Genomic DNA, 17,834 nt, shown 5'->3' with positions numbered 1-17,834 from the left:
TTTACATTACAAGATATGATCTCCCCCCCCCTCACACACAGACACACAAACGCCCGCAGCCCCCGTACGGCAATGCGCAGAAAACACTGCATGGCGTCAAGTCAATCTCCTTCTCCATCACTTGAATCCACGGCTCTCTTTAGGACTGGTTGAAAAATTTGCTTTCCCCTCTTTCCCTCTCGGCCTAAATCGGTACGAGGAATGGGGAGGGAGGGAAGGAGGGAGGGAGGATATTTGGGGGACGTGTTTGAAGGGGGTGCGAACATTCCAGCAGAATAGCGGGCGCGTTGTGGTGATCCAGGGAGTGATACGGCGAGATAATGAAAAGACGGACAAAAGCACTCTCGTCTCGATGTGACTGATACTCTCCTCCGCTCCTCCCTTCTCCCCCTCGTCTCCCCACTTCTCCCCCGCCCGTCTGTCACTCTCCCCCATTTCCCCTCGGTCTCTGCCTACCTCTAATGGTGTCTTTCTTTCACCCCCCCCCTCCCTCCTCGTCTCCCAGCCCGCGCTCATTTACATGATGGCGCCCGTGGTCGGAAATCCAGGAGAATTTGGGAATAGAACGGTTTAAGTGGGGAAACGGACGCGGGATTCGTACTCTCGCCAAAAGCCAAATGCTAGAATGGGAATATAAATAGGAAAAGGGTTGAAATGCGATGTCTGCGCGGCGCCCGGGTTGATGCGGCAAAGGCGCGTGTGTGAGCTTGTTCTCGGGCCTCATTTGCATATCTACGTCTCATCACGTTGCCAAGACAACCTCATCTGTTCATCTAGGGAAGGCAGGAAATAAGGCGACGGCGCAAACAGTCAAAGAGCGACAAAAAAGACACGTATGCAAACACGCCCAAGCTAGATGACACGATTAAAGAAGACGGGATGACTTTTTGGCAAAGATGATTTTCGGAAGCTTTTCTCAAAGGGAGGGTGGGTGTGGCTTACCGGTTGTCCGGAGCCCGGACTGGAGCAGTAAATGGTGTACTTGCGGATGACACCATTGGGTTTGTGAGGGGGCAACCAGGAGACCACCACGCTACTCAGAGACGACGGGACGGCCTTGATGCCGGCCGGTGGACCGGGAACTGTGGGAAAAAACACAATGTTAAGGGGACAGTGCTGGCGACGGTGGAGGGCTATTGACCTTTAACCCTTGATGGAGAAAGTGGCAAGTTTGAGTCATGGAAAAATATGGCATTACAATAAAAGCTTTTCCTTAATTTTTTCTAAAACACACGGGTTGTGATTGGCTATTGTTTATAAAAGCTCAAAATGAATGGAGTAAAAATAGAAATACATATACAGTAATTTCTTTTTAAGTAGTATTTGACTCATTGTACGCCATTGAATCCATTAAACCACAAACATGGGATGTCAGTATTTAACAGTGAAGGATCCCTTTTGACAAATAGTCAATTGGACAAATAGTACTATCAATAGACAAGGGCTAAAAAAACAAATTACAATCACATGAATATTATTAATAGTGACATATAATCTAGATCTGCTACCAAAATGAACCCTTTTTACATTACACTTACATATCCACCAACCCACCCTAATCCTTCCTCTCGCACGTGTATCATTGTCAACAACAACAAACAAGTTTTAAAGTCATCAGGCTCATTTGCAGATTTGCAGTCTTATCCCTCCCTAAGCCGCCATGGAAGGACCTCAAAAGGAGTGTCTTTGCATTCCAGAGGCGACATATGTTCATTCAGACATTGGTCAGCATTTCTGACACTCTGCCCGTCCGTCCATCCGTCGTCAACCGATGTTTTCCTCACTAGCAAACAGATTAGACACTCGTGTCTGATCCTCTGTCAGCCATTTTCAGTTTAACACTGGATTCTACTTAATACGCTCAATTGGGAGTAATCAAGCTTTATCCTCAGGGCCTTTAAAAAAAACACTTTACGGTAAACACACAATAGAAGTACCTCGTAAACTACGAATTGTAGAGTTCACAATGTCAATTGATGCAATTCCTATTTAGGTCTCACTGCAACGTAATAATAGCAAAGTAAGTAAATCCATCCCCTTTCAAAAAAATGTAGGCTCCCTGATCCCGCTATTCATCCAGTCAGTGGTTCTGGGAATAAAACAAGGCGGCTTTTACAAGGGTGAAGCATTTGCTAGCTGATCCCGGCGGGGCCGTGACGGACAGTTCAATCCGCGGGTGTAAATCAGCGGTTTGGTGACAAAGCCAGATCAGCCATTTGAACGACGACTTCCATTTAAGGACCTTTTTCCCTCAACACATTGACACAAACACCCAAATATAAGCATTCCCTGCTCAAAAAAAATGTCCCCCTTGCACAATAGGCCTTACGATAGGGTTTTATCTCCTCCATCTTGCCCCCCTCCTTTCTACACGGCGTTAAATCTGACAATAATCCCGCCTCCAATGGTGTAAGCACAAAATTAATTCGTCCTAATCCGAGTGGAGTTAATCCTTGTGCCTATGGCAAGGGTTCTGATGGAAAGGAAGCGGGTCTGGGATGATGCTTGACTCCCGCCTGCTATGTATATATAAACGCTGTAAGAGCGAGATGGCGGCGTGTACCCAAAGCCTCTTAATTCTCATTAGCGGCGCTAATGGAGCTTCCGAGCATGAATGAGCTTTTGTCATGTGTTTCCAGACTGCCTCTATAGTACCTATTTTACGCTCCAGCCCATTATCCGTCTGGCTCTTTTTGGGGGAATTTCGTTTTACTTACGGTCCTCGCGCGTCTGGATGTATAAGACGTTGCTGCGGACCCCGTCGCCGGCTTGCGTGTAGGCCAGAACTTGCACGCTGTAGTTGGTGAATTTTTCCAGTCCTCGGAGTTCCACTTGTTCGCGAGTGGTGGTGATGTTTTGCATCTCGCCCCATTCTGAAAATAAATTAATTTACTGGTGTGTATTGGTTGTTACTAGGCAGATATTTGAAATATTCAGCTGCTATTGACAATGTCCAATTCATTTTGGCTGGTTCAGTCAAAATGGAGTGGATGTCTATTAACGTCAATGGTTAGTGATCCCATGCATATTGATGTATCATTAAAAAAATAAGAAGAATAATTCACGGTTTTCATGCTCAGGCCAAAACATTAAAATATATTGGCACCATAGACTAAAAGGTGCCTTGCCTATATTTTTTAGAATCTATTAGGGGTGTAATTGAGCAAAGTATCAATAATTCATCTTTTACTGTTCCAGGTTTCTGCATTACGCTGTTAAAAAACAACCAAATTTCTTTCTTTGTCAAGTGTAACATGCAAAAATCATATTAAATTGATATTAGGAATTGAGACTTTTTAATACTGGCAAATATTGTGTAGCGGTCCAAATCATGTCGTCATAAAATGGTCATTTACACCCCAATAGTATATTTTTTCACTTGGCACAAACAGCAGATGTTCACTAAATTCATAATACCGTATTTTCACAACTGTAAGGCGCACTGCATTATAAGGTGCACTGTCTATTTTGGAGAAAATTGAAGACTTTTAAGTGCGCCGTATAGTCGTGAAAATACAGTAATAATAACTTCTCCACCCACAACAAACACACAACACAGCATGCCATCTCCACATAGAAGAAGTGCATGATGGGAAACGTAAACACGTGGACGCCATGGACAGTGAGTTTTGGTGACGTTTAGAAATGATAGAGATGATAATTACTCTGCATGGGCCACTGGGCCCGGCCCCCACAGCACCCACCTCCGTCGGGGAAGAGGGACCAAAACACCACCCGGTAGCCTTTCAGCACACCGTGCAGCGTTAGCCGTGGAGGCTCCGCCCACGTGATCACCGCCTCGTCCGACGTGACCGAGATGGCTCGCACGTTCTGGGGGGGTTCGCTGGGCACTGCGGAAAAAATGGAGACAAACCCAAAGCATTAAAAAAAAGCAGTTTCTTTGGAGGTTATCGTCTAGTTTGCCGAAGCGCTGACATTTAAGCAACTTAATGCCGCGGGCGAGGAATAAGTCCGAAGAGCTGGCCATGCCTTTTCCCTATTTTTTTCCCTATTTTTTTTTTACGCAATTGAAATGCGGTAGAATAGCGGGGTGCCTGGAATGGAGAAGAGCGGGCGAGCTGGAGCGGCGTGAATAGAAAACAAGCGACGCCTTGCTTCAAATGCAAATGAGGAAGGTGGAGTGAAGAAATCACATTCATAGCTTACAAGCGTGTACAAATGCACGATAGTGTTGCCCTTCCATTGTGGCTTGAGTCGTCAAACAAATACCAACCACTATAATAGTGCTTATTTTACTTGTTACTGGACGTTTGGTCGTCAGTCTTTTGGTCGCGGGTCAAATATACTTAGATATTAAACCCTACTTAGATATTAAACCAGGGGTGGGCAAACTTTTAGGCCCAGGGGCCACATTGACTTTAAAAAATTTGACAGATGGGCAGGGTCAGCACAAGATAGGATACATATAAAAAAGTGCATCCGTTAACAGTACATATGAAAGATAAACAGGAAAACAAACCATTTTACCAGTTTGCTCATTGCACTCACCATCTTCCAGCGTAGTGGCGTTAATCTCCGTACTGGAGGGCCCCGTCCCCGCCCTGTTAAAAGCCTGGACCACCACGCCATACTGGGCGAATTTTTTTAGGTTGTCCAGGGTGTAGACTTCGTTATCTCCCGTGGCCTTCATTTCTACGATGCTGTATTGGCCGTTGCTGCCCGGGCCGTTTTCCCGGTAGCCGATTTGGTAGCCTCGGATCACGCCGTTTTGCAGCTCTTTTTTCGGCGCCTTGGAGGAAAGAAAATGGGTTCATTTACTCAAGCTCAATAAATTACTATTATTTGGTAACTGGGGTATTTAAGATGGGTACAACATAAAAGAAAAGAAAATACTAGCCAAATAAGTAACGTACCCTCCACGTGACCCGAATGCTCTGCGATGTCATTGGCTGCAAGATGACCTCAATTGGAGGCCCGTCAGGTGCTATTGAGCAAAGATACCAAAGAAATAATTATTTTTTTAAGTTTACAGTTACATTTTTTCCCCTTAAGGGTAAAAATGACTTACGTGCTTCCTCTGTACTGATTGTCAGCTCTTTGCTGGGAAGGCTGCGACCAATCTTGTTGTAGGAATACATGCGGATGCTGTATACGCAAGCTGGATGCAACTCCACAATGTTGGCTTGGTTGTTGGTGGGAGAGATGTTACGGGTTGTGTACATGTGGTCCCAGGAATCTGAAAAAGTCGACAATTATTCTTCTCTACTTCCATCAAAAGGCTTGACTTGCAGGTATACATACCGCTCTTATTCTTGTACTCAATGTCGTAGCTGGTGATGATGCTGTTCCCGTCAAATCTTTGGATCCAGCGTAAATTCATGCTCCTGTCTTTCACTTCTCTTACTTCCAGCTCAGGTGGATCTGGTGGTTCTGGTTGGGGGTTAAAATGGCTTACAGTTGCTTTCTCAAAAATCCAAAGCTTAAGCATATGACATTTTCTCCTAAATATATATATACCTTGCACAGTGAGTTGGATGAGTCCTCTGCCTTCTCCATAGGAGTTAATAGCATGACAGGAGAAGAAGACGGAATCTCCTCGGTCTGCCGGGTTCAGCTGTGAGCATCAATTAAAACATAGATTAGAGCAGACATGGGAAAACTACAGCCCGCGGGCCACATATTATAAACTTTATTTTGTACTTTATACTTTTTACTTGAATGATGAGTGATGAGTATGTTAAAACTTGAGTCCTTTTTTTCTGTTTATGTTTCATATGTACTGTTAACGGATGCACTTTTTTATATGTATCTTGTGCTGACCCCGCCCATCTATCAAATTTTTAAAGTCAATGTGGCCCACACATTGATATTATTAAAAAAATAATAATAATAGATGTCCGACATGTTAAACACGCTCAATATCTGACCTTTAGCGTGGAGATGACTTCGTCTCCCTTCTTGTTGATGGTGATGGAATAACGGGGGTTCCTCTCGGCGTCGATGACCGTGTCCCCTCTTTCCCAGCGGATGATGATTGGCTGTTCGCCTCGAGCGGTGCAGTTCAACTCCTTGGTTTGGCCTTTCCTGGCCATGGTGGTGTTTGGGTGGCTGGTGATCATGGCGGGAACTGAGCACAATCACCAAAGCGTGTCAGTGTAAAGAATGACATTACACGGCATAATGAGGAGACAAGGCAATGGAACGGAGGAGCCACGACAAATGGAGAGAGGCTTCCTTCCTTCATTCCTTCCTTCCGCCTCCATTTCACGCTTTAAGCCCCGCTGGCTGCCATCTTTTTTGTGCTGGCCCAAAATTCCACAACCCCCCAAATTCTGTGAATTTTCGCTCTAGATTTTGCTTATTTTTGAGCCCGTTATTTGATCTAATTTAGAGTGGAATGTTGACATGTTCTCAAGTTCTAGCAATATTTGTAAACAAAAGGCATAAAAACATAATGAGGAATGCGCCATTGAAAATTTAAGAGGCAAAAAAATGGTCTAAATCAAGAGGGAATCTTTTGGGCAGAGAGCCATAAATCATTCATATTTTTGAATGTTATTCCTTGAAAGCTAAGAATTTACCAAAGGTAAATATATATGAAAAGCTGAGCATTTTTAGTCTGAGTCCAAACACCAAAAAATGCCCAAGAAGATATAAAGAAGACTTACTCTTGACAGTGAGGATCATGCTTTTGCTGATGTCTGATCCCACGCCATTGGAGGCCTGACACAGGTAGTACCCCCGGTCGTCCTCCAGGACGTGCCGGATGAGCAGCGATCCGTTGGACATGATCTGGATACGACCGGTTAAGGGGACCGAGTGGTACTGCTGGGGATTTCCCACACCTGCGCCACACAAAAACAATTCAAATCAGGACTCGGACACGTTCTTTCATCAGGCGAGCCGTAGCCGTTCTTACCCTTTGCGTGTTTCCACATAACTTTGGGTGGCGGGTAACCTTCCACGGAGCAATTGAGAACTCCAGCTTTCCCGTAGATGCAGTCCTGGTTGTTGGGTTGCACCACAAAACGTGGCGGCACTGACAAAAAACGGCGTCACGGTCACGGGTCGCCTTTAAACGGTCGTCGGGCGGAGAGCCTCACCCGTCACGATTAACTGTCGCTCCCAGCTGACGGTGGCGGCGGCGTTGCTGGCGATGCAGGTGTAGTTGCCGTTGTGTTTCAGGGTGACTTTGGAGATCTGAAGGGAGCTCATGAACTCTTTGGTCTCGATGGCCACGCCCGACGTGGGACCCGGGACGATGAGTTGGCCATCTTTGTGCCAGGTGATGCGGATGGGCATGTCGCCCGACGACACCACGCAGGCGATGTAGATGAGTTTGCCCACCGAGGTGGAGGGGATGTCGAAGGGCTGGATGAGAGGGGGCACTGAGGAAGGTAAAAAAAAAATGGGGTGTTAGAAGGCCATGTGTCCAGAGAGAAGGTCATCGGCCAATGGGGCTTCTTCTTTAACCCCGCCCTCCCCGAGAGCTCCTCTCCTTAGGATCCAATTGGCAGGAGGAAGTCACAGCGTTGCCATAGCAATAGATCTTGGCGCAGTGCTACTACAGCTGAGACATCTGGGGGATTTAATCTAGGCTTCATTATTATTCATCTAATTAAATCAGACACACGCACACACACACACACCCGTAGACCCTTGCGCAGCTGCGCAATCCACCATGGTTACCCCATTCGGGCTCAGTGAGTCCATCCTTAAGGCTCAAAGTGATCGGGGAAAAAATATGGAAGATAGCCTTAAGGATTTGGAGATTCCTAAAAGTGAAATATTTCTGTTGGGGTGATGTAGAGGGGGAAAAATGGAATTGGTGGAGTGATAAAAATAAAAATGTCTAATTATGGACGCCATTGGCTCTCATTCACTTGTAACTAGGGACAAAAAATCTCTATTAGTAGGTCAAAAATAAATATAAAATATTGGACCAATTTCAATTTGCACAACTACCAAAAAACAACCATTTTGGTCAAATAGCCACCTCCCTTAAAATCCAATATCTGTCAGTTTTTGCCAATTGTGACCCTTCAATCGTCCACTCACCTTTGACACTGACGTGAACGGTCTGGTTGATTGACACGTGTGGTTGAATGAGAACGCTACACAGGTAAGTGCCCTCGTCGGCGCCCTTCTGAACGTCCGTCAGCCGCAGGGTGCCGTTGTCGAACAAGACCTGGCGGTGATTATCGGGCAGTTGCATGCCGTCCTTCAACCACTTGATGGAGTAGTACGGGTAACCGATGACGCGGCACGTGATGTAGGTATTCCGGCCCGCCACTGCCGTCATGTCTCGCATGGGCCTGATTCGGGGCGGACCTGGAGACACGGGGAAAAGAGAGAGGGGGTGGCGGGGCGGACACGGTGGTCGCAAAGGCGGGGTGTGGTAGGGGGGTGGCGGGATTGGCGGGAGGCGACGGGGCAGCCGTGGGAACGCCAGGTGAGGAAATCCAGGTCCATGGGGAGAGTGATTGAGGGAAGTTGAAAGGTGGAGAGAGGGAGGGAGGTTAGTTTTGCTCCCGCCACCACTACTACTATTCATTGAGCAGAGTACTTCTATTTGCTTCCATTAGCTTAGCCTTACTTTTGCAAATCCAATATACTGAATACCCCAATGGTACCTTGGCCAAGGGAGAATTTTGAGATTGAATCCGATCGGGGCCCCAAAAGTTGTCTACCCAAAAGACAATGAAATTTTCAGAATACGGGATGAATAAAATTGTTCAATCCAATAATCTAAATAAAACGTTCCTTTTAAAATCTCCAATTTTATGTTGATATGTTACAAAATCTGCCACGATTTTCTTCCATTCAAGGGCAATGCAGTCCAATTTTACCCAAAACTTTAAATTAAATTTAAAAAACAACATATTTTGGACTATTTTCACGCAAAGATGTTGGTGAATATTTTGCATTTTCAATCAAATTTGACCAATATCTCAGTCAAGATCAACATATCATTAGAGCCTATTTAGCATAATTTGTGCTTTCCGATATCTTCAATAAAGACTTATTAGGCGAAAAAAATTGTTCGCAAAGGGTCAAGGTACCACTGTAGTCCCACAGAATTATCATTATTTTTAAATAGAGTCAATTTCAGGCTAGAGTGTATTACTATAGAATGAGGTGTAGGGTGCAATTATATTGAAAAGCAGACAGGCACCTCTTACGTTTATGCGCGCTTGGTACTCGGCGCTGCCGGCCGAGTTGCGTGCGACGCAACGGTAGACTCCGCCGTCCCGGATCAGCGGGTTGCTGACGTTGACGTGGGACACCGTCAGCCCGTCCGACTGGGTGTACTGGCTGGTCTTGTAGGTGGAGTCTCGAACCACCGGTTCGTCGTCCAGCGTCCAAGTAATGGAGGGCGGCGGCGCTCCTTTGGCTTCGCAAACCAGGGAGAAAGGCTCGCCGGGGTTGACCACCCGCTCGCTGAAGGACGTTACGATGCGAGGGGTGCCGTCTGAGGGGGGAAAAATGATCTCGGGTCATCTTTTCTGTTAATATTGCATCTATTATCTTTGTTATGACGTACCCTCGAGTAGAATGATGGAAAAGTCCTGAGATGTGTGGCCCTTCCGGGAAGCAAAGCACTGGTAGGCCCCAGAATGGAACTTTTGGGCGGCCGTGATCTGAAGGGTGTCGTTGTGTTGCCCCTGGATGGAGATGTGTTGGTCGGGGAAGATGGGCTCCGTGTTTCGGTACCAGTTGATGCTGTATTCCGGGGAACCCTCCACAGAGCAGGTGAAGAAGAGTGTGCTGCTGATTCCCGTTTTCAAGTTCTTGGGGGATAAGGTCACTCGAAGTGGATCTGGAAGGGGGGCAGAAGAAATGCAATGTAATATATCTCAATTGGGGGCTTAGTTATGAGAAAGGGGAACACATGAATCCAATAAAAAGTGTATTTGCCCTAATTTTGGATTATTTACATCATGGGTATCAGAATGGGTCGCGTTAATGTCAACTCGACTTCTTGTGGGCTGGACCATGTTAGATATAATATTTAGTTGTTTTTTTATAAATGGATTAAAATAACTGGATTAAAAGCCCTGAATATTCAGTATTTTTATAGATTGAAAACAATCTTTATTTGAGGATTTTTTAAATATAGTTTTAGATTTTAATAACTGATTTTTGAACTAAAAGCACGGAAAAATTGATTAAAAAATGTCAATTATTGATTTAAAAGGGAGAAAATCAGGAAATCTAATCTACATCTATACTCACAACAAAATGATGCAGCAGGCCAGATATGGCCCCTGGGCCGCCACTTTGATATATAAAAGCAACAACAACAAAAATATCATCTGCTACTAACACACAGGAACAAAATTCCTCTCTTATAACAAGTGACGCATTTTATTCCTTCTGGACCTCGTCTTCATTTTACCCCCAAATATTCTCACCGTCCATCACCAACATTTACATACGTGTTCATAACATGCCCATTCACAGAGGAGGACAAAAAAATCCAGCGGCAGCCAATAAGCAGCGGTGACTCAACCCGTTGAAGGCACTCATTAAAAAGCAGCTGGAGATATCGCTTGGCATCTCCGTCCACTTCTGCATACGCCCAAATGTCAGCGAGCAATAAGGCAGCTGGTGGTGCGCGTTGGCTCGGGGGCATCGCTGTGCCTTCCACGCGACCCCCCTATCCACCGTCCCGCCCCGTCAAAGTCGCACAGCGCGTCGGGGTGACGTGCCCGCCGGCGGACCCGACATCCCTCCCCGTCTCGCCATTGTTTACGCTTACGCACTACTTTTCTTTACCTGGCTGTCCTGGACTATTACGATCGTTTACGGGGGAAGTCGCGTGGCGGCCAAGCCTCGGCGTGCCGTCTGCCGTCTCGTGCTTGACCCCTGCCCTTTTCCTAGCGTCTTTCTCACCCTCCTCCTCGGTGACCCTGAGTCGTGCTGGCAGTCGCGTTATGGCTTCACTCTCACTAAATTACATCCCTGTCGCCCGTTTTTGAGAGATGACATGATACAGCGCCACGCATGTTTTCTCACACGGGCTACGAGTGCCCCAAAGCAAAAAAAAATATATAAATGAATTATGGGATAGCGTGCAAATGTTTGTTTTCGCCGTGGACGTTTGGTCGCCGGTATTTTGGTGACAGAGTTTACTGTTGAAATCAGCTCTCAAAATTATATTCATGAGAGAGACTTTAATATCTAAGAGAGAAGTTTAATATCTAAAAAAGAAGTTTAATATCTAAAAAAGAAGTTTAATATCTAAGAGAGCCAGTTTAATATCTAAGTACTGTTTAAAATCTAAGTACTATTGAAACCAGCTCTCAAAATTATATTCATGAGAGAGAGAGTTTAATATCTAAATATCTACTGTTTTAAACAGTACTTCGATATTAAATTCTCATGAATATAATTTTGAGAGCTGGTTTCAACAGTAAACTCTCTGTCACCATTTGACCAGCGACCAAAAGATTGGCGACCAAACATCCAAGCACCGTTTTCACCTACCTATTATGTGGAGCACTCCAGAAACTTCCTTGGAGCCAAAGCTGTTGGTGACTTCACAGGCATAGTTGCCGCTGTCTTCCTGGCGCAGGTCGCTGATGGTCAAGCCCGTCAGGCGTCGGGTCCAGCGGGCGTCCGACGGCAAAGGCCGGCCGTCTTTCAGCCAACGCACGGTGGGACCGGGGTAACCCCCCGCGATGCAGGGGAGCTCCACGCTCTGTCCAGCGTACACTTCGCCTCCTTGGAAGCTGTCCAGGATGGAGGGCGAGGACTCGTTGGGGTCTGGAGAGATAGGAGTATTATTTCAATATTTTCTGTCTCCTTGTCGAAAATATGCATTAAAAAAAAGCTCACCCATGACCGAGAGCCTGGCTCCATTGCTTTGTCGGGTCTCCCCGCTGTATTTATGCCTGGTAATGCATCGATAGGTGGACAGGCCGTCCTCTTTCTGAACTTCTGAGATGTACAGAGCCCCAAAGGAAGTCAGCAAGAAGCGGTTACCTGTGTCAATTAAGAAAAAATACAAGAAATATCTTAAAATCCTGTAAAACAAATAGAAAAAATCAAGTATTTTAGTATTTAAATAAAGTAAAGGCACCCATTTCCTTGACGTTGGCCTGTTTTTGACCCTCTGAGAAGACGAAGGCGGCAATTTCCAATTCCCCGCCGTCTTTGTTTGCCCCCCCGCAAAGAAGTCTTGGAGGATAATGACTACTTTAAAAGCCCGACTCCCACAACACTGACAAGTGGCCTGTCAAAACACCCCGACTGAGAAAGAGTCCGTTTAGCAGGACTTTTGTCCAAAGCGCCATTTCCACCGTCTGAACCAGGAAAAAAAATTCTCCCCATCCATCCCATTCAAGGTGGATTCCCCCCTCAAACGTCCATCCTAAAATTAATCTCTTTAATAGACTAAAGGAGCCTGGTTCGTCAAGCCTCTCCCGTCATTGCGTCGGTCTCCGTCACCCCGCCCGCGACTGGCGGTTTCCAAGCAGAGTGGCAGACGTGGTAAAATATTAATTACTAAATCACTGCGCTCTTATTCATGCTCACTTGACAAGCTAACGAGAAACAGAGCCAACATTTCATTGTTGGCGCCTGCTGAGATTTTTTAACTCATTCACCGCCACTGATTTTAGTCCCATTGAAATGCATTGATTTAGAATGAAAACATAAGCTTGTATTTTATCGTTAAATTAACGAATACCATTGACGAAAGGGAAAACTAGAGATAAATACTCAGTTTTTATGCACCCGACTCTCCCAGTCCAAAATGATTGGACGCCAATGACAACCAAATAGTTAAAAGAGTGCTTTTTCAATCATTAAAAGTTATAAATATTGTGAAGGCCTAATTTCTAGTGATATAAGATAAAACTTATATTCTATTTTGTTGGTATCTCCGCTTTGAGATAGCGAGTTCCGCCATTTATTAAAGGAGCAGCAAAGCGAGCATCATTTTAGAGTGGCGTATCTAAAAGCCACAACTATTAAAATTAGCTTTGGTTAACTGCATGCATTTTTACTCTGCGTAAACAGCTCGATAAAGAGTGTGTTCAACCAGAACGAAGCTGTGTAGCCTCCAGGAGAGCTCACATTGTTGACATCTTTTTTTTTTGCACCAGGTCCATTTCAGCCTAAAAAGAGACATTATTCATCGTAGAAAAAAATTCAAACTTCAACCGATTTACTAGAATACAATGAACTCTCATTCAAAGCAGATAACCCAACAACAACAACGTTTTCTATTCTATGACTACAAGAAAAACATCATCTTCAGTTTCTACCAAAAACAACAGAATTTTGGTACCCAAACACAATAGAATTCTAAAAAAAATGCCAAAATTATGAATGTGCAAGTGAGGAATTCCAAAAACCAAAATAAACAGGCAGCATCTATAAATAGGAAGCATACAGTAGGCCATTTTGGTTGAAGAGCGTGTCTGCATGTGCAATGAACGTGAAGCGGCAGGCACATTTTTCCACATGCAAATGAAGGCGTCGGCGCAAAGATAACGAGGCCCATATTTCCACCTCCTCAGTGGGCCCATTATTTATTGATGTTCTGCACCCCCCCCCCCCACACACACACACACACACACACACAGAAACACAACGCCCCCACCCCTTCACACGTTGTTCATCCCATCCCTGTTGCTAGGGTCTTCTCATCGCCACCCTCGTTCTCATTCGGTGTCATTTCAGCAATTATTCAAGAACAACGTGTTCCCCGGATTCGTTGAAAACGCGTCGTGTGCTGCATAGCGGTAAAATTAGTACACAGAAAAAAAAAGATAAATCATGTTTTGATTGAATGGCTAAATATAGATGTTCCTATTTTAAACCCGTCGTGCTGTGTTTTGTTTTTAGCTGCGCCAAAGTGAACGTAAGCACTTGTTTTTATTTTGGATACAATTGGAACAAGTTGCTGTGCATAAATACTTTAAATAAATACTATTAATAATGCCGTTCATGTTAAGAAAACATTTTTTGAAGATTTCAGCTTCATACAGTAGATCCAAGTGATAATATTATTATTTTTATAGTGTGTGTTGTGGTAGTTGAACAAATTTATATTAAAAGCACAATTAATTGATAATTGCTCAACTTATTAATGAGTACAATTCCCTCTTAAGCGATGAAAATTAATAAAAACTGCATTTATTTGAATAAATGTTGATCTTAAACACATCTGTGAGTAGCTAAATCCTTTCTGGTGATTTTTTTGGTGTTTTTTGGGGGTCCACATTGGAAAACCATTATATTTTCCTCCTTATGAATTATAAACGAGTACATGAAGGTGTAAAAGATTTGGGCGTGCATATTTAAGGATAACAAATCCCATTTGCACTTGCAATTGGACAACAACCAAAATCTCCAGGTTTTAACTTTATAAAATGGCGTCACAGAAGAATAGGGGAATCTGAAAAAAAGGTAACGACAAAAAGGGAGAGGAACGGATCAAAGACGTGCGACTGTCACGGGAAGAACAAAAAAAATATGGCGGATTCAGGAGAGAATCGCACACAAAGCCGGCTTAAAACTCGACTTTTTCTGCCTCGACAACAACAACACGGCGCAAATTGAGCCGCCAACTGTTTGGGAACTTAAACAACCAAAAAAAAAATGCCCGCCGGCCCTCCTTCTCTAAAAACCATGTCAAAATAGGGGGCTATTGCATCTGTATTCAAGGGGCACATTCACATTGCTCCCTCTTTCCACGGCGTGTAAATTAAAAGCAGAAGAAGCAGGTGTCAGGCCATTCAAATATATCCACTTGTCTGGCTTTTCCTCCGTTTCACACTTGACGTCCATGAATGGCGTCCTCTTAACTCCGGCCATTCACATTCAAAGCAGCTCCCCTCGGCCCGGCTCACGTTAGAACGAGGCGTGGTGCCTGGACGCGAACCCCCCTCCGTAAAAAGACACTTTGTTCGGGTCGTCGGTGGCTCGTTGGCAAAGTGGCTCTGGCTTCATCTCCGTTTCTCTCTCTCTCTGGCTGGACGTTTTCATTAAAAAGCCACGCTTGACTGTCTTAATCCTAAAATGCGGCGGCCCGTTCCCGCGCAATTTTGACCGCTTACTTGGTCCGTACATTGGGGGATGGGACGGATGGCGAGGGGGGGGGACCCTCATAAATGTCTTCTTATGCAAAGGTTGTCGTTTCCATAGATACGAGTTGATGCCGCAGAGACACGCCACGGCGAGTAGATAACCATGCGGAAAAGTCAACGTCCGAGGGAGTCGAACTCCGCTTTGTCCGGGCCCGTTTGCGTCATAGCCATTATTTCTGCCCGCTTGAACTACCGCGGTTTTTGAGTCATCGATTAGCAAAGCTATAGACTGCAACCTCCATCGTTAATTCATTTTTCTATTTGCCAGCCTGGAAATATATAAATATATAAGGTTCATATTTTTTTTAAGCCAAAAAAGGGAAATACAGTATGTTTTCCTTTTAAAATATGAATAAAACAGTCAATATTCTTGACTTTTTAAACTAAACATGGGCAAAATGAGGTCAACCAATCAGAGCAGGCCCCCAATTTTCACCCATAGTTGGCTGGGGGATGCTCCAGCACCCCCTGTGACCCTTAAGCGATACAGAATCAAGAGCAATGGGACTAAACCTGCTCTTTTTAAATGATTAAAACGTGTCCGCCATGAACATTTTGGGAAGGAAGACATTACCCGACTGTCGAGGTCATTGACCTTTCCACAAGAGGATTTTCTTGGGATCTGGCCCATGAACCTGGACTAAAACATCTAGGACGCATTGCCAAAAACAAGGCACTGAGGGCTGAAGGTGAAGAAAAATGCAGAAAAAAAGACTCCATTATTCATGATGTGTTTCATGTGCTCGGTGACATCTGGGACAGCAGTGATAATGAGGGTCCCGGGAGATGGGGGGGAAAAAGGGGAAAAAACCCACACACACGCATCAAAATTCACGCCACTATGCAGAAATACAAGGCCTCCCTCCCGTCTGCCGCATACGACAGTAAACTGGACTTAATCCCTGCAACAACAAAAAAAAGGAGACCGTTCTTCCCAAACAAGCCAGTACGTAAATAAGAGCCAAAAATCGAGTTGTTTTGGTCCGGCGCTGGCTAAACAAGAGGGTGAGCACTCCAGCTTAGCCCATGGCCTCAGGCCGTGAGCTGCATTAGCCACCGCGAAAAAACGGCGGCGGTGGCGAGCAAACCAGACACCCGGGTTGCCCCCACCCGCCGACCATTAGAGTGCTGGTGGCGGAGGCGTGGCGGTGCCCAGCGTGGACGGACGGGCGGATGGACGGGGATTAAATCCATTTCATACACAAACATTGACCAAAGTAAACAAAGTACACTGACTGGCTGCCATTGATGGCTATATTTGTAAAATCTGTATTAACTGGGAGATGGAGAACAATTCCTTTTTAAAAATACAATGACAAAAGTCCCTTCTAACTGCAGTATTTCAACTAGTTGATATAAATTTGGCATATTACCATAAAGTGTTTACTTAGGCTGAAAATGATAGGGTTTATATTAAACTATTCCAAAGTACTAATGAAAAAACGTGACCGGACGTTTGGTCGCCGGTCAAATGTACTTAGATATTAAACAGTATGAATCAATGAATCTCTCCATAAGATTACGACTAACCCGGAGCGCCACACTCAAAGTTATTTTGTTCCTTTCAATCTTCCAGCATGGAATTAATCCAATGTGGTGTTGATGTAGTCTTTTGTGTGTGTTTGGTCAGCAAACAATGAGTAGGATCAATAGGTCTGATTGCCGGGTCATGTCGGGACATGACACTTGGCGGACCACCAGGGATCCAATTTCATTCTTCATTATGGCTCCTCATGACTCCCCCTACCCAAACTGCCACTGTCTGAAAGACTTATTAAAAACAATGTAACAATTTTACCACTCACACTTTGCAACCAAACTAAAAAAAAATGGCCAAATTTCACTAAAACTTTGCTTACACTTGTGGTAATCATTCAAAATCAATCCCCTTTAAAGATGAAACATGGAGGTCTAAATTTCTTGCAGAATTGGCATAAATCAGCAAAGTTTTGCTTTACTTTAAGTACATTGAATATAGAAAATATTTCTTTAAAATTATATAGTGGTTGTAGGTAAACGCACTGAAATTTTGGAAAAAGCACTGCCAATTCTTCTTCAAAATCCAAGTCAAAACAGATATTCACACGTCCAATGTTTACAAGCATCTTTTTTAAACGTTCCCATCTCAAAAGTAAGTGTCCACGTCGCCCATGGCCGAGAGACGGCGGCCAGATTTGTGTCAGCGTGACGTGCTCTCGGGGACTTTCCCTTCGCTCCCTCTTACGTTGATTGACACTGATCCAGAGACCAGCGTCTCACTCGCCGTCTTGATAGAGACGCAAAGGACGGGGGAAATGGCAGCCTCAGTCCGCGTTAAAGCGCACGTGTGCGGGCGCGTGTCCTACTCTGTAAATAGTCAATAATAGGCCACACTTGTCGGTCAATACGCACAAAGGCTTTTGCTTTGGGTATTCTTGTGCTCCGCCTCCTTTCTGGCTAAGCCACCACCCCCAAAACTGACCTCTCAAGCAGAAATAATTATGCCTATTGTGGCCCCTCACACACACACACACACACACACTTGCTTGTGCTAATTAACACACTCTCACACGTGCCTACTCAAGCTAACGGAGTAAAAGATGGCTGCCAGCGGCCCATCTGTTCTTGCCTTGCTTGCACTCTGGCTCAGGCAAATGGGACAAAATTGGACATGCAAAAGAGATGCACACATGGAAATAAAGTGCTAAATTGTGTTGGGTTTTAACTCATTGCATGCAGATGGGTTGATGATGCTTAGGTGTGGTTGAGGATGTTTGTTTTTAATTACGAGGG

At 44.8% G+C, this 17,834-nt stretch overlaps 1 protein-coding gene across 3 annotated transcripts in view; it reads right to left on the bottom strand.

The window, feature by feature from the left end:
• Nucleotides 1-17,834, bottom strand: part of LOC144212991 (cell adhesion molecule DSCAML1-like) — a 36,666-nt gene that overhangs the window by 7,315 nt on the left and 11,517 nt on the right. The window contains exons 4-20 of one of the 3 annotated variants that reach the window (XM_077741221.1): nt 11,803-11,949; nt 11,452-11,730; nt 9,506-9,781; nt 9,137-9,433; nt 8,020-8,292; nt 7,065-7,349; nt 6,881-7,000; nt 6,630-6,806; nt 5,889-6,088; nt 5,479-5,575; nt 5,263-5,391; nt 5,030-5,197; nt 4,875-4,945; nt 4,510-4,750; nt 3,666-3,851; nt 2,718-2,873; nt 943-1,082 (exon numbers count right to left, since the gene is read on the bottom strand). In XM_077741221.1, coding sequence (XP_077597347.1) covers nt 943-1,082; nt 2,718-2,873; nt 3,666-3,851; nt 4,510-4,750; nt 4,875-4,945; nt 5,030-5,197; nt 5,263-5,391; nt 5,479-5,575; nt 5,889-6,088; nt 6,630-6,806; nt 6,881-7,000; nt 7,065-7,349; nt 8,020-8,292; nt 9,137-9,433; nt 9,506-9,781; nt 11,452-11,730; nt 11,803-11,949 — 3,242 coding nt within the window. Of the gene's footprint in view, nt 1-942; nt 1,083-2,717; nt 2,874-3,665; nt 3,852-4,509; nt 4,751-4,874; nt 4,946-5,029; nt 5,198-5,262; nt 5,392-5,478; nt 5,576-5,888; nt 6,089-6,629; nt 6,807-6,880; nt 7,001-7,064; nt 7,350-8,019; nt 8,293-9,136; nt 9,434-9,505; nt 9,782-11,451; nt 11,731-11,802; nt 11,950-17,834 lie in introns of those variants that run through there. The other 2 variants (XM_077741220.1, XM_077741222.1) reach the window with 2 other exon arrangements.

Source organism: Stigmatopora nigra, chromosome 19 (assembly GCF_051989575.1).
Source record: "Stigmatopora nigra isolate UIUO_SnigA chromosome 19, RoL_Snig_1.1, whole genome shotgun sequence".
NCBI lineage: Eukaryota > Metazoa > Chordata > Actinopteri > Syngnathiformes > Syngnathidae > Stigmatopora > Stigmatopora nigra.
Note: the sequence above shows the minus strand (reverse complement) of the source record. Positions and strands in the feature narration are given on the sequence as shown.